This window comes from Plutella xylostella, chromosome 24 (assembly GCF_932276165.1).
Source record: "Plutella xylostella chromosome 24, ilPluXylo3.1, whole genome shotgun sequence".
NCBI lineage: Eukaryota > Metazoa > Arthropoda > Insecta > Lepidoptera > Plutellidae > Plutella > Plutella xylostella.
Window position 1 is genome coordinate 1,756,858 of NC_064004.1, and position 25,353 is coordinate 1,782,210.

Below are 25,353 nucleotides of genomic sequence, written 5' to 3' on the forward strand. Positions count from 1 at the left end.
ATAGCTTAAGTACCTACATAAGTAACGAATTTAATTATAATATAATTTATATCAACTCTAATAACGCATGAACTACTTATAGTTAAGTCATACTCAACTAATCCACAGCGCTGGCTCTCAGTTAACTATGAAATATGCCCAGTTTCTCACTTGAGAATACTTAATTAATTCAATGTACGACAATTCACCCAATCACAGCGCTGCGTGCATGCCACAATGTTGCGCATCCGGCTTGTTAGTTTAGGTTGGTAGATTTGGTGCTCATTTTACCTATCGGTAGCTAGAAAGCCTAATGAATTAATTATTAATTAATTATTCACTGCACTAGGAAATACTAAAAATAGCAAATATTCTATTTATATCTCTACGATTTCCATAAAAAGCAACTTTCATCTACTTAGCATGTAAAAAGCGTTTAGAAATATCAGATAATTTTCAAACTGTCTAGCCGCCGTCGGTGCTTGTACTCGAAATAAAAAAAAACAAAATCGGTATAAAAAAGGATGACGCAACATTTAACAAATCAAAATCGAGGACGCCGCCAACAAAGTTAGTCGAAACGTTGCTTCAAGCCCTTATCATGGACACGGTAAGTCGAAATTACTTTGGCCGAAGGGTAAAAATTGATTTGTCAAAATACGTACTTTCGTCGAAGGCACGTGTAAGCCGAACGCCACCGAAAAAGCACGGAAATACACGAGCTCTAGGAATGATTTAGCATGTTTTTGGGTCTATTTTACTTATCTACATTTTCATATCTGGAGGAGTAGTTAGATACGTTACGTACCTACCTATTTTTAAGATAAGACTGGATGCATTTAGCTAAGATTCCTTAGTATTAAAGAGTACTTACCTAACCCATGACCGGTGGGTCATAGAGTCATAGGTTATTCTTGAGTGGAGACCACAAACAGGCACCCATATCGTTGGACGCCCTCCGGCCCGCTCGACTGCTGATGCCCCTAGACTCCTAGACTCCAGGAAGGCCGAGGACAGTGTTGCTTTCAAGGAGCGCTTCCTTGAAAGAGGACTGTTCGGGACGCTCCTAAGTTGGTGCTTATTATTCCAGATAAATATATGGACACAACAGATTCAACACACTTAGCTTGATTATGATAAATGGCACATTCGGAACAGGCCAATAGTTTCCAAGATAGGATAGCTTAGCTATAGACACATAAAATGTGTAACATCCTTTTTTAGGTGTTTAGATAAAATTGGCGCTTATCTCGCATTAGGTTCCCATACAACCTACGCGTATTTTTAGAAATGCCTGAGATACCTACCTACAATAATAACAAACAATAGTTTTAATTTCCTCAATGGAAGCATCGGAACTAAAAAAAACTCGACTGTTCTAAAAATAGCGCGGCACTTTCGAAATCCAAAAATCCGTTGCGTCATCGCTTTTTTGTTTTTTTTTTCGAGTGTTTTGACCTTTGAGCACATAAAAACTTATTTTGTTCAGCTTGTTGTTATGGAAAAGTTTTGCGCGGCCTCGAATCGATTTTGTTTTCGACTAGGTACCTACCTACTTTTTTTTTAATATGCTTTGCACGTGTTTTACATCAGTAGGCTAATGACCTAAAGGAATTTTATTTTTGCTTTTTAGACTATCGATTGACCGCTAGCGGCTATGATGTCTATATTTCTGTTTGGGCACCGGTCTAGTTGGAACCTTTATGGTATTACCGGTCTACCTGCCGCTACACGGGTCCATCATCGACGTAGATAAACGTCACCATATCGCGATTTGATTGGTAGAACCCGCATTAAACGAGATAACAAACCCGTGTAGCGGCCACTGGAACATTTATGGGGGAGGAGTTTTCTAGTGACTAGTTTCTAGACCTCCACTCAAGCCTAAGTTTTCATTAATCTCCTCGCTTCCCTATCTTGATCCGCCTCCTCCACTTGGGTCCAGATCCCGACAGCACTGATCTCTAATTGACCACGGACCTTCTCCAGTTTTGTATGTACAACTGCCGTACTACCACCGTACACTATAAATTCGCTAAACTGTCAAAAATCTGAGGTAAGTTTACTTGTATGAATCTGACAGCGATTATCTTCATCTCATCACCATCTTCAATTTCGGAGCGCTGCGCTAGTAACAGCTCTATCTCGTTGTATTAAACGTAATGTTCGTTCGTTTTTCGTCAGTATAGAGTAACCCTCTGTTCCACACATACTCAACCTGTTTCTCTATTGCTAATGTGGGGACGACGGGTGTAGTAGTTAGTGAGCCTGACTGCTATGCCAAAGGTCCTGGCTTTGAATCCCAGCCAGGGCAGATATTAACGGATTATAACTATAAAGGGACCTACCTAACTATAATTAAATAATTAATAATACACATCTTAAATTTTATATACAGCATTTATTGAATATTGTCATATTCCACATTAAGAACCCACAATAGGGCAGGGACCAAACGAATAAATGTAAAAATTAAGCTAACAATGCTGGTTGGTTACCCGCAACCCGGCCAGAAAATCCATTGCATTCTGAATCTTATAACAATGTGCTAGAGTTCAAAATCAAAATACCGTAACCGGGTTTAGGTTAACTTTGATTACCATTGAGTCACTACTGAAAATCCCGATAGGGTAAGTCAGAGGTGACTAATAGTAACCACACCGTACACATACATGAACCTACGCCTCTCCTAAACGGGTAGGCATAGACTATGGACATCCATTTACAGCTCGTTCAAACAGCTTTGGTAGTTCAGAAGTTTCGTACCTTGTCAAACTAACAAACCACCTATTCATTCCTTCAAAGACTAACTGTTGGTTAGTTGAACAAAGCACAAATAACTATCAAGTTGTTTGGACTAACATCGGCCGCCAATCGTCCCACTACTGGACCTAGGCCTCTCCCAATGAGCCAACACTCTGTCCTGGGCCTTCCTCATCCAGCCACTACCGGCCGCCCGTCTGAGGTTTTATGTCTCACGCTTATATTAACTACAGAGTGTTGCAAAAAGGGTATACTAAGCCGAAACCTACATAAAATATTATTTTTTAATCGAAACTATGTTCGTCACGTGAGAATGACTTTTTTTTTCGCGAACTTTGAAATTCTGATTTCCGTTTCGGGCTTAGGTATACCATGCTGCATATGTAGGTTTCGGCCTAGTATACCCTTTTTGCAACACCCTGTATATTCGAACAAGATGGTGCGTCAGTGTGTCGCATACAAAACAAAGCAGACAAAATATCATATCCGCACTTTTGTTTACTGTCAAACCGTTTTAAGTTCAACCTAATGACAACCATTGTACCAATGAATAAAGTTACAAATCTTCTAACCGAACTAATTCAAAATAAGATCTCAGTGGTATCGTGCCACAAACTTATCTGTTCCGGTGAGAACGAATTAAATTGGTCCATATCTCGTTACTCACTAATAAATTATATATTGATATAGATTAGATGGATTTATTTAAACCGCAAGGGTAAATTGCCATTACGGGAGAACTTAACATCCTAGAGAATGAAGAAATATTAGAAATTTTCGTGAACTCTTACCGGAACAGATAAGTTTGTGGCACTGTACAAGTGGGTTATTTGTCGAGACGTTACTTTTGCACGGACACTCTATCTAGTACGTATTACAATATCTTTGCGTGACACATAATTGTAACAAACTTTATTATATTTATAGCAACATTACTAAGGCACTTTAAAGTGAAACTTGATTACACAACAATATTTTACAGTCGCCCAGTTTCCGTTATGCCATTCAAGGATAAATCAATGATTAAAAATATACTGAACGTCCTTTTAACTAGTTTTGCTAGAAAGAGAACTTTAAAACAGTATCTTTTGAAATCCCCAAATAGTATACGAAAACTGAGGACAGTATGAGCCAAAAAACATGAGAATTTTGATAATTATTCATATTTTAAATCATTAGGAATGCATCTAAAATTAACAAAGTCCACTTTTCAAACAAATAATAACATATTACAATGCATAGATGAACAAATTACTTCCATAGAGACCTGTGAATGATTTTTCCATACAAAATGTTTGGCTTTTAAATGAATTTTGGATATGATATTCTCAATTTTTGTGTGAAACTGTGTTCACCACTTCATAGCAAAACAATTTTGTCTATGGAATTTGACATAAAGTGGACAAAATGCATATTATATAATAATGTATGTGTATGTATGTACATTCTTTAAATAATACAATTAATAATAATAGAATTAACTGAATATATCTTGATATACAGGATGTTTAAACCAAGAATCGCGGTAAAATATATAACAAAAGGACACACACCCTCCAAATCGCTCAAAATAGACTACATACATAATATATAAAATACAATATATAATATAATGTCAGTTCTTTCCTTTTGACGCTCCTGTGCGGTTTCAAAATTAACATTAAAATATGAAAAACGTAATAATAAACATGCTTGCGACATTATAAATAAATGATCGTTTTAAAAAGACATTTTGTGCTGTTCGTAAGTTGTCAAAAACGTGTACCTAATGTTACCCCAAGTGATTTTAGTCTTATTTTATCAAAATCGGCTGAGCAGTTCAAAAGTTACGCGACTTTTACTGCACTACCACAAAAAACTTTAAACAAGTGTTTAAAACGAAATTTTACAGATTTTGTAGGCGTTTGACAGCGCTAAACACCTGTTTAATACTGTCTTGAGTTTTTGATGTAAGGCTTGTTGAATTTTCGGGGTTTTTACCGTTAGTTATGTTATCACCGGTGTCTTGTCAGGTTATCATCGCCTATTATATGAAGGCATTTAGACGAAACAGCACAAAACATACAATTTATTTATATGGGTCGACAACATATACAATACAAGAATTAACCTATACTTTCATACACATTTCGTGTTGAAATTACCAACCATTGCTTTTAATTAACCAATTTCAGCAAAATATATATTTTTATACAATAATTTTATATATTTTTAGATTTATTACTCAACTAATCCAAAAATATAAAGATTATTTACTCTACTTAATTTAAAAAACGAAATATCGCGAGGTTCTGGTAAGAGTCGTTTTTATAAACAAAGATCTTATTTATGCTAATTTATTTCATTTTTATAAAATAAAACGACGTCATTAGGCTCACTTACGAAGATTTTACGTGAGAATGACAGTTTTTCAAATGAGAAACTGGATCTTATATTATTTAAAGAAAGCAAGCAAAATTCACCGCATACGACGCGTGTGATTGGTCAAACCCAACAGTCTCGTGCTGCCATCTAGCGGTACAAAATTGCTTTCAAATATATCACGATATTTCGTTTTTTGTGCGAGTATTTTGGGAACTTCTGTTCAACAATGTCGATGGGCCACTGTGCACAAACCTAGGATGTTACATACCATTGCATAAAGTATATACTCATTCAGAAATTCAAACAACCACTATTTTCATCACGTGTTTACATCAGATGACTGACTTACTTATTATATTACTAGCTAGGGACAGGGCCAACCGCTCAAGACATTGTTCTGACGGGCGCATCCTTCCTTTTGAAATCATTGACTATAGTAGGCAATTTATGTAAGTCCAGAACGGCATAAAAGTGAACTAAAACATAACCCCTCACGTGATGATAAACAACTATAATTACTTCGAATATATACCTCATAGCAATGGCACAAAGCGCTCGACAAACGTTACCACAGTGGCGCCATCTAGTTCCCTACACGACGAGTCGCTGCGGCCGAGTGGCGCCATCTAGTAGTCGTCGATGTCGTACAGGTTGTCGATCTCCTCGTCGTCCAGTTGCATGGACTGGAAGTCCACTTTGTAGCGGAGAAGACCTGTGGAGGAGAAATAAGTTTATATGTGGTTTTTAGATGAATTGTGATTAAAAAAAAAACAGTGAGATGAGTCTTTTGACTTTGAAGTAAGTATTTTTAGAAATATTTTTTCTATACCCCGTTTTACGGGGAAAGACATCTGACAGAACCCTTATTACATTCGAATAAGGCTAGTTTTTGTTTGTATCAGATGACTTTCCCTGTGAAATGGAATATAGTTTTCAATTTAATTGAACAACTTTTATTTAAATACAAAATAAAAAAAATCTTTCTTTTTAAAAAATATTATAAAATTCACACATCAAGCAATGAAATATTTAGAAATTTAGATGAATAAAGCTCACGCAAAATATTGGTAGCGATTCTGAAGGGAACAACATACACCGGAGGAATAGCACCAAAAATTGTAAAAAAAACATAAGTTTATGTTTAAAATGACGCTTAGCCATCGCATGAAAGCTAACATTTTAAATATTACGAGTCAGTAAACGTTAAATTATTTGTTCAAAATTCGATTTTATAAGTCTTATTTTACAAATTTAAGTTTTCAAAGTGTTAGCAGTTAGCACTTAATAAACATTTGCGCCTTCAGAATCGCTCCTTTGCTATAAAAAACATAGCAAATATGAAAACTTATCCTATTAGGTACCTCCGTCCAAATTGAAAAGCTTGGTAATGTATTAAATGCAGTGTTAATGTTATATATTATGAATTTATGATCAATAATTATTAAATTATATTTTCATCTCTTATACATAAATGTAAAAATATTAAGATGACATGAAGATTTTTAGATTTTAGTCAAGTTTAGCCTAATAGTAGTAATGTACTTCTTGAGAAATCGAATTCTATAATCATGTTATTTTTTTATTCTAGATATTAATTATGAACCGAATGTGTGATATTTATTGATTCAACTCACACAAAAAACGATCAACTTACATTTAATTTTGTTCCACAATACCTACTTTAGTTATTTTATTAGTTTAGGGAAGTGTAAAATAATTCAATAAAATCAATTGCATTTTTTCGTATATTTTTACCAGAAAAGCATACAATAACCACGCATTTAAGTACTTAGCCACACGTTTCTTATTAAATAATTGTTAAAAACATGTTTTTTTTGTCGTTTTTGTTTGTTACAATAAAACTATTTAAGTAATTAAAACTTCACTTAACTAATTGTGTTGAATGGACCTGACAATTTGAGATTACAATTCCAGACGTTTTGATTTAAAATATGATAAGCAAGAACATTATTATTTTGTAGCAAAAAAAAAATCATATTAATTTTTACATCTGTCATATCCTCTTTCAATTATCAGATTTATATGAAATAGCTGTTCCCGTGAGCTTCGCTGCGTATTAAAAAGTTTTCTTATGTATATTTCATTCAAGTCAGTTCAGTAGTTTTGGCTCGAAAGAGTAACTGCCACTTTCAATAACTCTATCTATCGATAGCTGACTGTTACTTTCATACGATTTTGACAGAATGCAAATTGTATGTGTCAATGTCGTATGATATTAACAGTCAGCTATCGATATAGATTATTGAAAATAGCAGTAACAGACAGACACTTACTTTCGCATTTAAAATATTAGTTTTGAAAAGTTTTGAAATATAGTTTATAGTATTTAACCATTTGACCACGCACGAAAACTCAACTGGCAGATTTTAACAGTGCTTCGAGTGCGTTTTTTTTTCACCTATCGAGAAGTGAACAGTGAGAAGTACAGCTACTTACCGCTAGGTGCGCTCTCCCGCGCCATACGAATTTGCATTTTCGATTTAACTTCTCGATAGGTGAAAAAACTCGCACTCGAGGCCTAGCTTCTCATTGAGATTTTTAATAGATCGATACTGCAATAATAACCTCAAATCACGAGAATCCATATCACAGTCTAAGACTAGAGATCACTTCTAACTTAAATATTAAACACATCTTGTTTCGTTTGCCCTGTTTAGTTTCTCTAGATACCTTCTAAGGTCTAACAAAATATAACAATTTAGTTTTAAAATCAACATAATGGTCTCGTTTTAAAATAAACGACACTACTTGAGGATACACACGGTTGTTCAATCTGTGACGGCGATTGCTTTATAAAAGTGTTCAGGTGGGAATTCCTGGATCAAAAGTAGCATATATTTTAATCCAGGATGTTAGGTTAGTCCATATTAATTGCATAAGAATCAGGATTTTATTTTTTACGTGAAACAGTACCAAAATTACTCAAAAACTTGCCAGTTTATATTATTAGGTCATATACATTACGATCCTTTATATTATAGAGGATCGAAGTTCATTTAAAGCTGCGTACACACCGGGCCAACGAACGGCCAACGAACGCCAACGGTTATCCCAACGATGGATATTTATCATACATAGTACAGGGCAGATTGCAGCAACGAAGGTCAACGAAAAACGTTCGTTGGCGTTCGTTGGGCCGGTGTGTACGCGGCTTAATACCGAGATGTAGGACTTGCATATTGCTAACGCCATCTATCGGTAGTATTCAGTATCTCTATCTCAACTTGCAAGCTTGCGCGTAGCGACGATAGATGTCGCCACAGAAAGATTTCATAGCACTCGATACAAATTCAATTCACACAATCAATTACTTTCAAAATCATTCGATTTGCGAGGCATAAGGACTGTCCCTGGTAAGCAAGCGGAGACTGCGTGCAAGCAATGTACCCTTGCCTACCACTTCAGGGATATAATGTAGCGTTAGTCAACACTAATTGATGTCTCGTTAACCAATAGTAAGCTTTGGCTATATTCAGGCACCTTCTTTACGTTACCTTTTCCGATGAAGTATAATTTTCAGGTAAGTTATTCCCTATCGATTAAATGGGAGATTTTCAACCATAGACAAAAACTGATTTTAGATGGCGCTAGTAAAACTTCATACTCAACAGCACTGCATTTTTTTAGTCGGCATGGAATCCAGTCCTTTCTGCTAATACAAAAACTCAATGGATGTGAATTCAACCATATGCGATAACTAGCTGTTATATTATGCATAATATTAAGTGTGAACTAGTTCAAGACAGCTTTATACCATTTATGACATCTTCCGTTCCCTCTGAAGAATGCAGTTCATAAAAAACGACGGATGCCATCTATTGGACGATTTTAGAACTTTTAAACTGTCAAAGAAAATCTCCCATTAGTAGACACCGACAGTATCTGTGTGAAATTCAAGATGGCCGCTAAATCAGCACTATCTAAATCATTAGCAATAAAACATTAATCTTATTACTGAAAAACAAACCGTGTGTATCCCTTCACAAGGTACATTTTTGTATTTTAAAAACTACACTGCCAATCAATAGCTTTCCACATTCCCACGACATATGCTTTTCCGAAATATATACTTTTTATATATAATATTTAGTATCGACGAGCCATATGTTCTGAATCGGTTGTGTATAATCGGTATATTATATTATTATTTTAAATATATTATTCACTAGGTTAAGGCAAAATCAAGGGCTTCTCTATGTTTATTTCATATATATAAGTAGTTGCTTTATGATTCTGTTTTTATATAATACCTACTTCGTAACAGCCGCTGTATTATAACATTTTGGTTAATATGTTCCGTACCGACTTTTTTTTTCTATCCTTCCTATAAACCATAAAGATTAGAGTAGTGGGTATATTATAGAGAAAGAGTGACGACATTTGTAAGTAGTAGGTGTCAGCAAAACTGAATTACATTGGCATGGCGGTGGTCAGATATTTGTATCGGAGACTGTACTAGGACTAGGACCACTTATGGCTAACATTATGTGACCAGTTTTATTTAAAATTAAAATATGATATTTATCTTTGAATCTGCATTTTTATATAAGGACAGGATAAGTATGTAGTTCATATTATGTTCCTGGCGCACCCTGGGCAGTTAGCGACTGACTCTATATTATGTATTCTGACAGTACAATCCTTTAAAAACCTGGTCAAGCTCTTGTGTTGATCACCGAAACCATAAGAAGTGGATTGTCTTTGTATATTCTTTGCAGATCTCTTAATCTAATTTGGTCAGAGACAAACCTGTAATATCTAGATTTTGGCGTTAATGTGTTTTTAATTGGGGCACTTGTAACCTGTATTTATGTCTCATATTTTTGTGCTTTATTTTTGTCGTGTGACAAACTTCTCTCTTTTAATGATATAAGTTTTATACAGAGTGTTACAAAAAGGATTTTACGAATCTCCAAAAGTTGTTCAGAATTACCACCTAGCTTTCGGCTTCCTATACTTTGGAACACCTGTAAGAATTTATATTTTCCCCATAATTCATCACATGAAAAAGGGTTTGCGAATTTCCAAAATATGTTCACCACCTGAGCCACCCCTTTCCGCTTCCTATACCACTTTTGAAACACAACTGAAGATTTTATTTTTTTTTCCCATTATTCATGTCATATACCTAGACATTCTATTATTGCTTTGAAACGGTACGGAACATCAACCGTGAAAAAATCACAAGAATGGCGTGACAAGAGTAACTAACACTAGAGAAAAAGTGATTATAAAAAAATACTTTAAACGACAATCATTAGAAATGAATACACACAAAATGTATTGGTTTTTGGTTAAATTACAGACACAATTTAACCCCTCATACAGGTGTTCAGATTGCCACTTATCTATTCTTTTCAGTACCTGCTTCCTCTCTCGAATGGACCTTTGGTACATCCCCTTAAGGTCTAAACAACCTTCCTAAGCTTGGACCATTTTCTACCACGCTAGTCCACTGTGGGTACAAATTTAGACGTGCCGGTTTCCTTACATTTTCCTTCATTGTAATTCTATAAAACACTGAAGGCCTTACCATCAAAACTTAAACACATGGTAAACGCTGTTTATTTAAATACCCTTTATACAAGGTTTTATTTCTTGGATAGTAACAAAGAGATAACTTTTTAAAGTTTGAATAACAATAGCACATCAGAAGGGCTAGTACGGGGCGCATTTAAGACGTGACAAGAGTTTTGCATCGCGCTCACTCACATCACGCAGCCTCAAGAGCGAGCGAGACGGAGAACTCTTGTCACGTCTTAAATAGCGTCCCGTGCTACAGGGCCTGATCACACCCGCTAGTGGCAAATCTAAACAACTGTATAGAGAAAAAAAACAGTCTACAATTCTAGTCAACCCTATACGTAAATTTCTTCTGCAAGCGTTTTTTTAATTATAACGATAAATATGTACTATAGTTAATCAATATACGTAATATATGTGTGGTGTTAGTAAGTCTGATGAGGAAAATTTTTCGGCTTTTATTTTTGCTGTTTTTTTTTAATTGTTTTTATGTTGTTTTTTTGTTTAATAATCGTCGAGGTCAACGTCGTCGAGCGGCTCGTCCAGTTGCAGAGATTGAAAGTCCACTTTGTATCTGAGAATGCCTGTTTTTTGTTGTTTACATTTGTTTTATATTGTATATTTTTAATGTATTTTTGTATAATTTTGTTTTTTGTTGTCGAAATTTGTTGTTTATTGCACTCAATTATGGTTTATAGACAATTGTGGTTTATTGTATGTTGTTTATGAAAATTGAATTTTTAGTGTATATTTTTATTAGTAAATCCAACGCCGACATCCAAGCAGCAGGGAGAGAAGAAAATATAATGATTAGTAACGGTTAATGGTAATAAGCAATCTTACATCTACAGGGGACAAAATACAATAATATATGAAAAGTAACAGGGATTCGAACCCGGTACTTTACCCACCAGGTACGTAATATGGATGCCCACCACCAGACAGAATAGCTAGTGTATGAAAAAGGGAAGGAGGGAGGCGAAAGCCACGACGCCTCAACCCACAAATCAAATAATATGTGGGCACATCTCACACACGGCTATCCGGCCCCAAGCTAGACAGACCCTGTAATATGGGTATCGGACAGCTGATTTATCTACACAAATACATAGATACATATTAACACCCAAGATCCGAGTACAAATATCTGCCTTTAAAAAAATATCTACCCCAGCCGGGGATCGAACCCGGATCTTTAGCATAGCAGTCAGGGCCACTAACCACTTCACCTTTCGGTCGTCTAAGATAACAAGACTTTAGAGATCTACGAGTGAGTTACTTTGTCACAGCCTAAGACGGAAACAAAGGAAGTAGCAGATGTTATTGGAGACCCTGCACCTCTGGGGTTCCTTAGGACTACAAATACATATAGATGGACTGTAAAGATATATAAAATAAGAGGTCACACTCACCGCCGATCCCTCCAAAGCCGCGCACGAACTGGCTGCCCTCCTGGCTCTTGTCGGTGATGATCTCGAGCGTGGCTCCGAACGACTTGTAGTTGTTCGCGAGCCACTCGAGTAGCGGCTGGCATTCCACCAGCTCCAGTTCTACGCCCGTCTGAGGAGAAAGATAGATAGTCTGTTTTTAATCTCAGATACTAAATTGGCAGATTCTCAACGGTTCATCCACAGTCGATTGTCCCGCCAATAGAACGATACGTTACTTAATCGTGAGGTAGGTTAGTATAAATAAATATGTGGGGACACCTCACACACGGCCATCCGACCCCAAGCTAGGCAGAGCCTGTGTTATGGGTAATCGACAGCTGATATATCTGCACAGATACATCAGTACAAATATCTGCCCCAGCCGAGAATTGAACCCACTACACCAGTCGGCCGTCAAGATAGATGAGTCAAATTATTGATTTGTCAGATAAAGATAACAAGTGTGTAATATCGAAGAGCGTTTATGCGGGATATCCTATAAAACCGAGTTATGTGCACTCAAAAACTTCCAAATTACGAATAGATAGAATGAATCCGGACGCCATTTTCATACTGGTTTTTCGTAAGCAATACATGATGTGTCTTAAATAAGAAAACTTCCCGTTTAAATCTGAACCCAGCACTAAAGTTTAACAACTAACTTTGTTCCCGTAAGGGCGCCTTCAAATTAGTCGCTCATTGTCGCGCGGAAGCAGCGCGGCTGCAGCGCTGCGGCCGCGCTGCTGTCAAAATCCATATAGATTTTGTAATTTAAAAGATGCGCGGTCGCAGCGCCGCAGCAGCGCTGCAGTCGCGCGTTAATAATTTATATGGAATTTAGACAGCGCGACAATTAGCGGCTAATTTGAAGGCGCCCTAATATGTAACTGTCAGATGTTTTCAAGCTGCCTGAAGGCCTCAGACTAGGCTTAACGACTGCTGCTGAAGCAGCAACCGGCGGGACCCACGGCTTAGCGTGCCGTCCGAAGCACGGAAGCGTCCAGAAAAGAACCACTTGAAATCAGTCACCCATCCAAAGGCTGACCGTGCCATGTGTTGCTTAGCCTCAGTGATCACTGAAGCCAGCTCGACTACGGACGGTTCCGCTAAAATAACAAACCGCTAAGTAATATTCTATTCTAAACAAATAACATTACGATAAAACTCACGTCTTTGTCTGTGAAGTGTGACTTGTCCTTCTCTTGCTCGGGCGTGAGGTGCAGGATCGTCTCTATGCTGGTCGCGTGAGATTTCAGCACGTATCTGGAATTACACAATATACACATAAATTAATAAACTATAAAGGTTTTGATTAAAAAGATCATGTAAAGTTGCATCCAAACATAGCCTTAGTAAATCTTTACACGTTCATTTAAAATATATTGTGGCGATTTCAGCAGATTTTTCGTCTGCCCTACCCGAGTGCCGCCGGTTAAAATTGAGTCTCACGATCGCGATTACAGATCGGTCCAAACAAGTATGTAGATAATCCTTAATTACAGATCGGTCCAAACAAGTATGTAGATAATCCTTAATTACAGATCGGTCCAAACAAGTAGATAGTCCTTAAGTTAGCAGCTATACCACTTTTATAGCTGCTTAGTGCTAACTTTAGGACTACCTACTTCTACTCTCTACTTTTTTACCGAACTGTACAGTCAGCTCAGCGCTGGTAGTACTAAAACCGGCGCTGACTCAGCTGCATAAGTAGCTATACACTTTTGTACCTTGTCAAACTCGCAAACCGCCTATTCATTCATTCAAACATTGAATTTTTATTTTGTTGGTAATTTAACAAGGTACCTACAAATTTTTTATAGCTACTTATGCAGCTGACTGTACCGTGCTTGTACCACAATGTCACTCACCTCTGTATGTCGAGGTTCTTGATACAGCACACATTTATTTGTGCTGTATCAAGAACCTCGACATACAGAGGTGGTATTTACTCACTAAGTTTTGACGGATATTTTATGAGGCTAGTAAAGTAAGTATGTCAATGTCACTCACCTCTGTATGTCGAGGTTCTCCCAGCAGATGAGCGTCTCCACGGAGCCCAGCTCCAGCGCGCGCAGCGTGTCGTCCACGCCGAAGCAGTACTTGCCCGTGTCCTGGAAGGAAACCACAGATTATACACAGTGGAAATAATAAGCTATAGTCACTGTAATCTGTCTGTTTTATGCATGGTGAAAGCTTTTACTGTTTCAATCCTCTTTTAACAAAATTAGAGACATTTATTTGAAATTACTAAACGTAAGAAGGGTTAGCACGGGGCGCAGTTAAGACACGCAGTTCTGACAATGGGAGGGTATGCCTGCAAATCCAATGATAAAGAACCAAAAGAACTGCTATTATTTAACCAATGGCATGTTGGTAAACTAAATAAACAAATAAAAAAGCGCGACGGAGAACTTTTGCCACGTCTTAATTGCGCCCGTGCTAGCTTTTCAGATTAGACGCTATACTGTAATATTCTATTTCACCTAACATATCACAGAGACAGCATACCTGAGAAATCTCATCGAAGTATCTCCCGATGAGCTTCTTCTCCTGTATGAACTTGACATTCTGCAGCGACTCGGCAGCCAGCTCGATGGCCTGGTTGAAGCCGTTCTCTCCCCCGTACGATACGTCCACGAGCTTGATGATCTTCGCTTGGAGACGCTGGAAAAGACAATAGGATAATGGTTAGAAATTGAAAAAGAGTGGTGGTAGCTCAGAGGGTAAGCGCCCGCTTCTCACGCCAGATGCATTAGTGCAATTTACAAATCGCTCTTAAAGGAAGAAAAAGGACACGGTGAAGGAAAATCTCGTGAGGTAAACCGCACATCTAGATTCTAGATGTGTACCCTAAGTGCATTGAACTCATTCAAAACGGCGATACGGCCCGCGATCTATCACGATAGTACAAATATACAGGGAAAAGCGGGTGACTACCCCTTCGGGGATTACAGTCGTGAGTATATGTATGTATGAATGGTTAGAAATGTGTATTGTACAGCACACAATATGTATACTGGACTGATGGCCTTAGTTAGAATAGTATAGTCAGAAGGACAATGTTAGTGGCCTATGACTAGCAATGGATGATTACAAGCTAATGATGTGATTATGATGATGATGATGTCTTGTAGTGGTCCATGTATGTGAATTTAACTGTAGTAGTAGATACTAGATATCTCTACACCATCATAATGACCATTTTATCAGGCAATTTATAAATTTAATTTTATATAAGTTAATCAGCCATAATGTAAAGTAACCTTGTTGCATGGTATCTAGGAAAGCCTTCAACATGAGTTGGGGCTAGCTGGTTCCATGCTGCTATCTCGCTCTGTTGCAAAAGTCACACACACATTGGTGTGTGTACTGATCGACAGAGCATCTACACATTCGCTTACATCATTCTAAAAGTTTCCGAATGCCATATCGTGGATGTGATTTGAATAATAATGGGTTTCCTATTCGGGAAACTATTAAAAGATAGTTTTAATTAAGCCATTTTTATGTATCTACGGTTAGTAGCTATCTCATAGTTTAAAAAATCACAGCTTCTATGAATAACAAAATAACAATGGCGACCGTAACACAAAAGGCACCAGGAAGAAGTATTGCCAGACCAGCAAATCGCCTAGATACTATGATTCCTTTACTATTTTCGTAATATCTCCGGTCTTTATCCACGGTTATACGTTCAGCTAGTTGTACCTTGTGGAACCACCTACTTTAACATGTCGGTTTGTTGTGTTCATTTATGTTTCAATGTTTACAAAGTGTACAGCTACTCATAAAGCACCAGACAATCAGCTTGAAAAACTCACCGGATCAAACATGTCAGACTGCGACAGTTCAGTCTTGAAGTCGGCCGAACCGGCCAAGATCAGCCCGGCCACGTTCGGCCTGTCCGCACTGATGAACAGTTGGGTCGCCACCTCCGCCACCTTTGTAACAAAAATATGACTAGCTTTAAAATTTTATATTTAATTTTATTTCTTATGGTATGCTGTAGCGGCTAGATCCACTGCTCCATGGATCCCTGATGTCTGACTGAAGGTACAGTGCCTGTAGTTTATGACCGAGTTGTCGAGAGCTACAGGTCACAATAATTCTCCTTTTCTCTACAAATTCGTGGGAGGAAACTTTCAAACATGCCCAAAGTGGTTTTAACCAGGTAACACTATGGCTGCGACGACATCTGCTTACTCTTAATAAAAGTAAAACGACATATATCTCTTTTTCAATACGTAATTCTAGTCAACCATCCTCACAGTTTAAAATTACTTACCACACTTGCGGGCATCTTGATTCATGTTCTTGCGATGACATCTCCAGGTCTAATAAAATAAAATATCTAGGCATCATGATTGATCAGAACTTGAATTTCAAAGACCATATTCAACTGACGTCCGCAAGAGTGAGAAAGCTCATTTTTTATCTTCAAAAAACTAAGACATATCCTAGATCCCTACTTACTAAAGCAAATATACATAGCTCTCTGTCAATCAGTACTTATCTATTGTATTACCTCGTGGGGCGGAGCTCCAAAGACTACCCTTGTTATTCTAGAACGGGCCCAAAGAGCTGTTCTTAAAGTAGCTACTTTCCGCCGCATACTTTATCCCACTGAAAGGTTATACCAAGATTGCGAAGTTCTAACAGTTCGTCAGCTGTTTATATATCACACTGTACTGAAGCAGCATAAACTTGTACTGGACTGTCTTGACACTAACAAACATTTAAGAAGGAATTACAAAGTTTGTAAGACAATCACGTATAAACATGCCTTCGTACGTAACTTTTTCTGCTTTGTTGGACCATACTTATACAATAAATTGAATAAATTAAATAAACTTCACCTGTTGAACCAATATGAGTGTAAAAATGTTATGTTAAAATACCTACAAAAACTTAATTATGAGGATACTGAACATTTGTTAATGATTGCTACCTAACTTTTATTATGAGAACATAGTATACATAAATGTAAACTTTAAAACTGTCTATTACTAAATACAAATATTTTGTCCCTTGGGTACAAATTCCCAAGCCATTAAACTTCTAGCCACCATTAATTTTAGATTGATCTAGCTAGCTTTATTTGATGTAAAGTTTGTATGATTCTTTCATTTAATTTATTTATTTTTAAGTTAAGTATAATTAATTTTATTTTTAAGTTAATTAATTTTATTTTAAATTAATTTTAATCATATTGAGTACCTACTTGAATTTGCACAGCTTTATTATTATATTCTATTGGAGGAGCGCTGATGCCTGATGTACAGGTCTCTGGCCTAGTTCAGGCACAGATGTAATTTGTAATTAGATAAGCTTTTTTGGAATAAAAATTATTTATTTATTTATTATTTATTATATCAAGTAGTTTTAGAAAACGGTATGCATGCACCAAATAGTGATGCGATAATATTTGTACGCCCCCAAAGGCCAGGATGTAGCTGTACTTATATAATTTCTGTAATAACTAGACGTTCTTGTCCTCATAGCACCGGGAATCCTAGTTTGAGGACCAACGTTTTAACAATTATGTGTCTTTGTTGGTTTTCTCATAAACTTTTTTTTATTTGTATTCAAATTCAAGAAAAGACATTAGATCATATAACACCAAATTAGTTCAGATTGCAATAGAAAAACACCATTCTCTTCGTAATGCCAAAATGGGAGCGAACAGGTCCAAAACCTGGATAAATTGCCTCAAAGATGAAAATGGTGTTAAACACAGCCATAGAGATAATATAACCACCATATGTACCACATTTTACAAAAACCTATATTCGGATGCCAATAAAAACGAACTTCCTGACATAGAATATACGTGTCCCGACACCATCCCACCTATAACAGGACAGGAAGTTTATACAGCCCTTAAAAGTATGAAATACGATAAAAGCCCAGGAGAAGATGGGATCACAACCGAAGCACTGAAAGTAGGAAAAAACACTCTCATCCCTCATATAACTAACTTGTGCAACACCATACTTCACAAAGGCCAACTTCCTGTCAAACTGTGTCATGCAAATATTATTCTTCTTCACAAAAAAGGCGATAAGTCTGATATAGGAAATTATCGTCCCATTAGTTTAATTTCACATATTTATAAAATATTTATTAAAGTAATTGAAAACCGTATTTCTGCAAAACTGGACTCCCATCAACCACCGGAACAAGCCGGATTCCGACCTGGATTCTCTACGACCGACCATCTTCACACCCTAAATCAGATTATAGAAAAACACAATGAGTTTAACAAACCTCTTTACCTTGGTTTTGTAGACTACAGCAAGGCCTTTGATAGCATCACACACAAATCCATATTCACAGCATTGCAGAATCAAGACATAGACCCTACTTACATACAGATACTGAAAAAGATATATAATAATAGCACAGCAGATATCAAACTACAGAATCCAGGTCCAATATTCAATATAGAGAAGGGTGTGAAGCAGGGCGACCCTCTGTCTCCGAAGCTGTTTACTGCCACACTGGAAGAAATCTTCAGAAAGCTAGCGGCCTCGTGGGAGCGCAAGGGAATAGACGTTGGTGGCAGAATGCTAACAAATCTACGCTTCGCCGACGATATAGTCTTGTTTGCTCCGTCCGCATCAGTTTTGACACAAATGCTACAAGACCTTAGCACGGCCAGCCTTGAGGTGGGGCTGAAGATGAATAGGTCTAAGACTCAAGTCATGACCAAATAAATTCCGGATAAATTTCACCCTCCATTCTACATGTTATTTAAAATAAAAAATCTGAGTTCAATTCCTCGTCAACCAAGCTATAAGTATTGCTTTAATAAAGCGGATTATACTGTCGTTAACAAAGATATTTCTGGTATTGATTGGGCAAATCTATTACAACAACAACCCGCTGAAACAGCAGTGAATATTTTTTATGAACATATTTACAATATAATAAAAAAACATGTACCATTGAAACCAGCTAAAAATTGCACGTACCCCATTTGGTTTACTCGATCACTTATTCACATCCACAAAAACAAAACAAAAAGCTGGATCAAGTGGAAAAAATTTCAAAACCAGTCGGACTATGAGATATTTTCCTTGTATCGTAAAAGATTTAAGCATGAGTCTGAGGTATGCTATAAGAAGTACATGAATTGTGTTGAGGACAGCATTCGGGATAACGTAAAGCACTTTTGGACCTACATCTCTAACCTTAAAGGAAAATCTGATATTCCTAGCACAGTACAATATAAAGACACCCTATCTAATGAGCCTGAAAAGATATGCGAACTATTCTCCGAGTTCTTCCTCTCTGTTTTCGAGCCTTCTAGCTTGTCAGACGATTATACTATAAATAGTATAGTTGATATTGACAGGTATGATGTCAAGGACACATTAAATCAAATACACATTCCCTGTCATGATATAGTCACTCAACTAAAGCAGCTGGATTTAACTAAAGGCTCTGGTTCTGATGGAATACACCCAATATTTTTGAAACAGACCGCAGACACTATTTCCATACCCTTACATATTTTATATAATAAATGTCTGATTGAGGGTATTTTTCCAAGTATCTGGAAGGTGGCAAATATAACACCAGTTCACAAAGATGGACCAAAAGATCAAGTAGACAAGTATAGGCCTATTTCAATATTGTCTGCTCTGTCGAAGCTTTTTGAAAGGCTTGTACATAACATAATATACCCAGTTTTGCATAATAATATATTGCCTGAACAACATGGCTTTGTTCAAAAACGCTCCACTGTGACAAATCTCCTAGTTTATACCTCCTATCTATTCGAAGGTATAGATAAAAATAAACAGATCGACAGCATCTACACAGACTTTCGTAAAGCCTTCGACAGAGTGGACCATAAAATTTTACTAGATAAAATAGCCTTTAATGGCATACGAGGTAATCTCTGGAGATGGTTTAAGTCATACATTACCAATCGTTCTCAAAGAGTAGTAATTAACGGGTATGAATCAAAGCCAGTAAGGATCAGCTCAGGAGTACCGCAAGGCTCTATTTTGGGACCTCTGCTTTTTGTTTTGTTCATAAACGATGTACATAAATGCTTTAAGTTCTGTAAATACTTGTTATATGCAGATGACTTAAAAATCTACCATATTGTCGAACATGATACTGATCTAGTTGCATTCCAGCAGGACTTGAACAGATTCTCTGATTACTGCCACGACAACAAACTAGAACTAAGTATAAATAAGTGTAAAGTAATCAGTTTCACCAAAAAAATTAATAAAATCAAATTCTCATACCTCTTCGGTGACACTCCCATCGCAAGGGTTGATTCAATCAGAGACCTTGGAGTCATACTAGACAGTAAACTTCACCTAGACATTCACATAGAAACAATAATAAATAAAGCCTTCAAGATGTTCGGTTTCGTCATGAGATCCAGTAAACATTTCAAAAAACCACACACATTTCTCCACTTGTACAAGTCTCTCATAAGATCACAGCTCGAATATGCAGTCGCTGTATGGAATCCTTTTTACGATAAATACAACACATACATCGAAATGGTGCAGAAAAAGTTCCTTCGATCAATACACTATCGATGTTTTCGCTCTAAAATTTCATACTTAATGCTACTTAGTAATTACTCAATCTTATCCCTTGAGCATCGACGCACACTACTAGACGCCATGTTTCTGTATGACCTTTGTCACTCTAAATATGACTGTATTGCTCTGAACAATAAGCTCTGCTACCGCGTGCCCGGCCGTGCGACGCCCGCGCGGGCTGCACATCCCTATCAGCTTTTCGCTACGACCACAGCCCGTACTAACGCTGGCAAACGTGAGCCATTTAATCGCCTATGTAATTCGTACAATAAATTGTTTGGTGGTATCGACATCCTATCAAGTAAACCAAGTAGTTACAGGAGACATATCATTCATATTCTTGAAAATTTACCGTAATATAACTATTATTATACCGTTTATATACATACAATATACAATATTGTTTACAATACCTAGTACTTAATAATATCTAACTATCATATATTATAATTGCTTTGTATACAGGTATATATTTTTATATTTTTATATAGATTTTTACAAATATGTACTTAATAATATGTTTTATCATTGTTAGATAATTGTTTTTGTCTATTGTTTTACGTGTCCCATTTATAATTTTAAGTTAGTTTAATATTTTTATTTTTTTTAAATAAGCTAAATAATATCTGTTTAAATCATAAAATACTATTTTTGTAATCCGTGGTTAACTGTGTTGGTAGTACATTGATTTAATACCATAATGTTTTAATGCCATGATTTGTAACATACACTGTACTACTGTTTGTTGATCTTAAAATAAACAAATAAATAAAAATAAATAAATAGCGTCAAAAGTAGGGTCGAGGTAGACGGGCAGGAAATAGGATATGTCGATGAGTATATCTACTTGGGCCAGATAGCATCCTTCGAAAACAGGCAGGACAAGGAAGTCGAAAGACGCATTACCAACGCCTGGAAGAGCTTCTGGTCCATGAAAGATCTAATGAAGGGTACTCTCCCTCTAACTCTCAAACGCCAACTCATCGACATGTGTATTCTGCCTGTCCTAACCTACGGCGCACAGACTTGGTCTCTGACCGAACATCAGAAGTCCAAACTCAAGGTTTGCCAAAGAGCGATGGAGCGTACTATTCTTGGTGTACGAAGGATTGACCGAATCCGGAATACCACGCTACGCTCCTCGACTCGTATCACTGATGTGGGCGCACAGACTGCGAAGCTGAAGTGGGCCTGGGCAGGCCACGTCTGTCGCATGCACCCGACCGGTGGGCCAGAATTGTCACCGAGTGGGTGCCCAGTGATGGACGTCGGCGTCGCGGAAGACCCAGACGGAGATGGCGGGACGACCTCGACAGGTTTTTGCCTCAATGGCCGAAAGAAGCACGGGATCGGGAACGGTGGTCATTTTATAAGGAGGCCTTTGCCCAGCAGTGGGACACGATACAGGATACATAAAAAAAAAAAAAAAAAAAAAAAATTCAAACATTCATGCAAATAAAAATATTCTATTCTATACCTTTCGCACGTAGTTGTGTCGCTTCTCCATACGGAGACGCGCGAAACGCAGCGCCGACTGACCTCCGCGGCCGTGCTTCTTCGGCAAGTCTACCGTGAACTTGTGGAGGACCTGTGAGGGTGGAAGAGGTGGTTATTGGTGGGGAAAATAACAATAAGTTAGCTTTGTTGTTAGATTGAGTGGCAAATAAATATGTTCTTGCAAGAATATACGCTTTGTAGTTGCAAAAAGTTAATGCTGAGTAGAGTGGAAGGGATAAAACATAGGTCAGAAGAGGTGGAGCCACTACGCTTGTAAATTTTAGGAAGCATAATGTTGATAATACTGAATAGCTATGCAAATTGTCCTCTAAGAAAGTTTTTACTGAAGAAATGTCTGGAAGAAATGCATGTATACGCATTTAAGGGTATGAATAAGTGGAAATCGCGTGGGAATCTTTGTGAGTGTGAAATGGGAGTAGGCGTGTAGCTCATAGTTCAAGTTGAAATGTGTGGGAGGTATGACATTTAAAGAAACTTCTGTGCATAGCATTTGAAAGTGCATATAGACTAGAAACTGAGTTATTTTTATCACCTTCAACCACATCATTTTAATTTTTACTGTTTTCAGAACTAGACTAAGATTGGTACATAAAAATGAGAGTAGACTTTGCAATATCGAAATAATACAGTATAAAAACCACAAACCTCACGAGTATTTCCCTGCAGGGTACCGAACAGGGCTCCGTTACCGTCCATGACTATGAACCCGAACTTGTTGTCATCAGCGAGCAGAGCCGTGAGAGCCTCCGTGTGGAACTTATTGTCGCAGAGATAGAGAGAGGTGTTGATCGGCTTGAACGGCTCAAAGTCTATGTTCACTTTCTTTTCTTTACCCTCCTCGGTGACGATGGTACCGCAGTAGATGACGAGCCCGTTTGGAGGCACTGTTGAAAGATATGGTTGGATAAATTAGTTTGCCGTAGGATATAATGATAATTACTGCAATTTATCATTGCATTTTGACTGAATTTTACATAATATAATGTTACTTATGAATTAAGTGCATTCCATTTTACTACTAATAATAAAAGAAAGGGGTTGTAATGTAATGGGTTGTATTGATGGATGGATGGATGGTTAACCCTAGTCCAGCTCTAGTGTTTGCCACAAACAAGCTATGAAGAATAAAAGAAATAAGCTTCAAATATTACCTTTAGTGTAAAGTTTGAGTCGATGCTGTACAGATGTGATAGCTCCAAGCACAGATAGACGGTTGACTCGTGACTTGATGTTGGAGGCGGTACCAAATTCATCAGCCAACATCTTGGACACCCGCGAGATCTGATCCTTCGGTGGGATGATGAGGGAAATCATGGATGTTCCATTACTGAAATTGGGAAAGGTTTAATTAGAATTATCATAGAAAAGTGGATAAATACAGCTTATGTTGGTTTGCTGCAGTATATTGTATTGATTTCTTCCATAATGTCACCAACAGGGAAATTTACCATATTTCTGTTTACAATTTCTGTTTGTTTTATAAACAATTCTTTGTTTACATGCATACATGGAGTTACAAAACATTAGCGGTCTCTATGAGGAAGTGATGCCTTGATGAATTGTTTCATGTTATGTAAGTAGAGCTGGCAGCTTGTTACATTATGCACACAATCAGTGATTGATGATAACAAACAATGCAAATTGAGATGAAATGCCAAGGTTACACTAATTTTACTATAATTAACACCTTACAGGCTATTCCATATTAGTATTTTAACTTGTTAGTAGTTGAAGTGTTAATATCCTGATGAGCTTGGAAACACTAAAACAGTTGACCTAAGAACTTATACAAGCAGAAAACTGTGAGTAGTGAACATTAGGATCACTTTTGTAGGCCTAAAAATAATTATGCTCATATTTGAGCCTTCTAAACTACTGCATTGCTACGTTTGCAAAGCCTTCTAGGCAAACAACTCAAATACACCTAGTTTCAAGACCAAGAAGTCATTAGAATCGACGTCTCAGAATATGCATGCAATGGATAATACAGAGCAGCTATTTCATTTTTCCTTAGAACCTTGCTATTTTATAACCTATACGTGCAGAAATCACAATGGGTGATTCGGAGCTCAGGCGTGACTGTGCATTCCGCGTATATTTCTGTAGTTTTATATTTCGTGTGTCTCGCGAGGTTAGAGAGCGCATGCAGAAGGCAGGGAGTCTGGCGCATAGCGCATGTCACTGAATAGTGACGCAGCCCAGTTGGCAATATAGCATGCATCATGTGGCCAGTTTTCACAAGTTGTCGCAATTTATTATTAGAAATACAACACCAAACAATGACAAAACGATGAAACACTCACCCCCTGGCCATTTCCAAGCTCTTGATGAGCTTCTTGATCTTCCAAATCTCAACATTGCGATCGGCCGACGATTCTTCAGACATTTTGATTGGTTTACAAAGAAAAGTTGCACCACAAAACTGTTAACACTAGGTAAATAAATACGTCTAACACACGACTAAAGAGTGTAAATAAAGGAATTCAGGGGAAAGGGACCCGCACTCGTGGTTCAAACTGCTGAAATCCAGATAGAACCGGACGGACCGACACCTCAAGACAAAATTCACACACTTTCTAGTTCACATTTACGACCCCAGGGGCGCGTACTTTTCTTCTGGTGCGGGGATTCTTGGATTTTTTCTTTATTCGGTTACCCCTAAGCATGTGGAAAGCAGATTTCAGACATTACACGGATAAAAAGATGACGTGACCAAACGATCGAACAAACGCCTCGTCGTGGGAAAGAAAGAAATTATTGAATGAACAATTGAAGTATTGAATGAATAAAATGGCGGATTGAGTGAACGAATTTGATTAGTATTGCCATAAAAGAAAAATATTATTCTATGAAGCACACTAATAAAGTCCCACTTTGATAAATTTTGCTACATGAACGCGGCCATTACCACGTAGTTTTGCTTCTTGACAACAGAGGGCGTTGATCTAATAGTAATCAAATAAAGCTAATAGATGGCGCTGTTTAATAGTTTGTCACGTAGTTTTTCTACTTGACAACAGAGGCCGCTGTTCTAATAGTTATTAAATACAGCTAGTAGATGGCGCTGTTTACTAGTTTGTAGTTATTAAAATTCAATGCCTCAGCGCTCTGTGGTCTAGTGGTAGAAGCTCTGCTTCATGACTCATGACCCAGAGGACCCGGGTTCAAATTCTCGATGGGAC

The 25,353-nt window shown here is 37.3% G+C and overlaps 1 protein-coding gene and 1 long non-coding RNA gene across 3 annotated transcripts; one reads left to right on the top strand and one right to left on the bottom strand.

The window, feature by feature from the left end:
- Window positions 1-2,332: 2,332 nt before the first annotated feature.
- On the top strand, window positions 2,333-3,169 carry LOC125490486. Its single transcript, XR_007267692.1, has 2 exons — window positions 2,333-3,094; window positions 3,130-3,169. It is a non-coding gene; the product is annotated as an uncharacterized LOC125490486 (long non-coding RNA).
- A 470-nt stretch (window positions 3,170-3,639) lies between these two features.
- LOC105380680 (eukaryotic peptide chain release factor subunit 1) lies at window positions 3,640-24,938 on the bottom strand. Of its 2 annotated transcripts, none has more exons than XM_048629809.1 (10): window positions 24,475-24,937; window positions 23,323-23,498; window positions 22,817-23,055; window positions 22,131-22,241; window positions 15,902-16,021; window positions 14,589-14,744; window positions 14,091-14,191; window positions 13,250-13,343; window positions 12,063-12,210; window positions 3,640-5,818 (listed from the first exon to the last, which is right to left on the bottom strand). In XM_048629809.1, the coding sequence occupies exons 1-10, from the start codon at window positions 24,555-24,557 to the stop codon at window positions 5,733-5,735; spliced, it is 1,314 nt and encodes a 437-aa protein (XP_048485766.1). In that variant the 5' UTR covers window positions 24,558-24,937; the 3' UTR covers window positions 3,640-5,732. The 2 variants fall into 2 exon arrangements, with proteins under 2 accessions (XP_048485766.1, XP_048485767.1); XM_048629810.1 differs by lacking the exon at window positions 3,640-5,818 and adding an exon at window positions 11,132-11,234 and having other exon boundaries at window positions 24,475-24,938.
- Window positions 24,939-25,353: the final 415 nt, after the last annotated feature.

Coding starts and splice junctions, on each gene's coding strand:
- LOC105380680 (XM_048629809.1), bottom strand. CDS start 24,557: ATGTCTGAAGAATCGTCGGCCGATCGCAATGTTGAGATTTGGAAGATC. Junction 23,056..23,322: donor ACTCAAACTTTACACTAAAG/GTAATATTTGAA, acceptor ATCTTTCAACAG/TGCCTCCAAACGGGCTCGTC. Junction 12,211..13,249: donor CACACTTCACAGACAAAGAC/GTGAGTTTTATC, acceptor CTTTCTCCTCAG/ACGGGCGTAGAACTGGAGCT.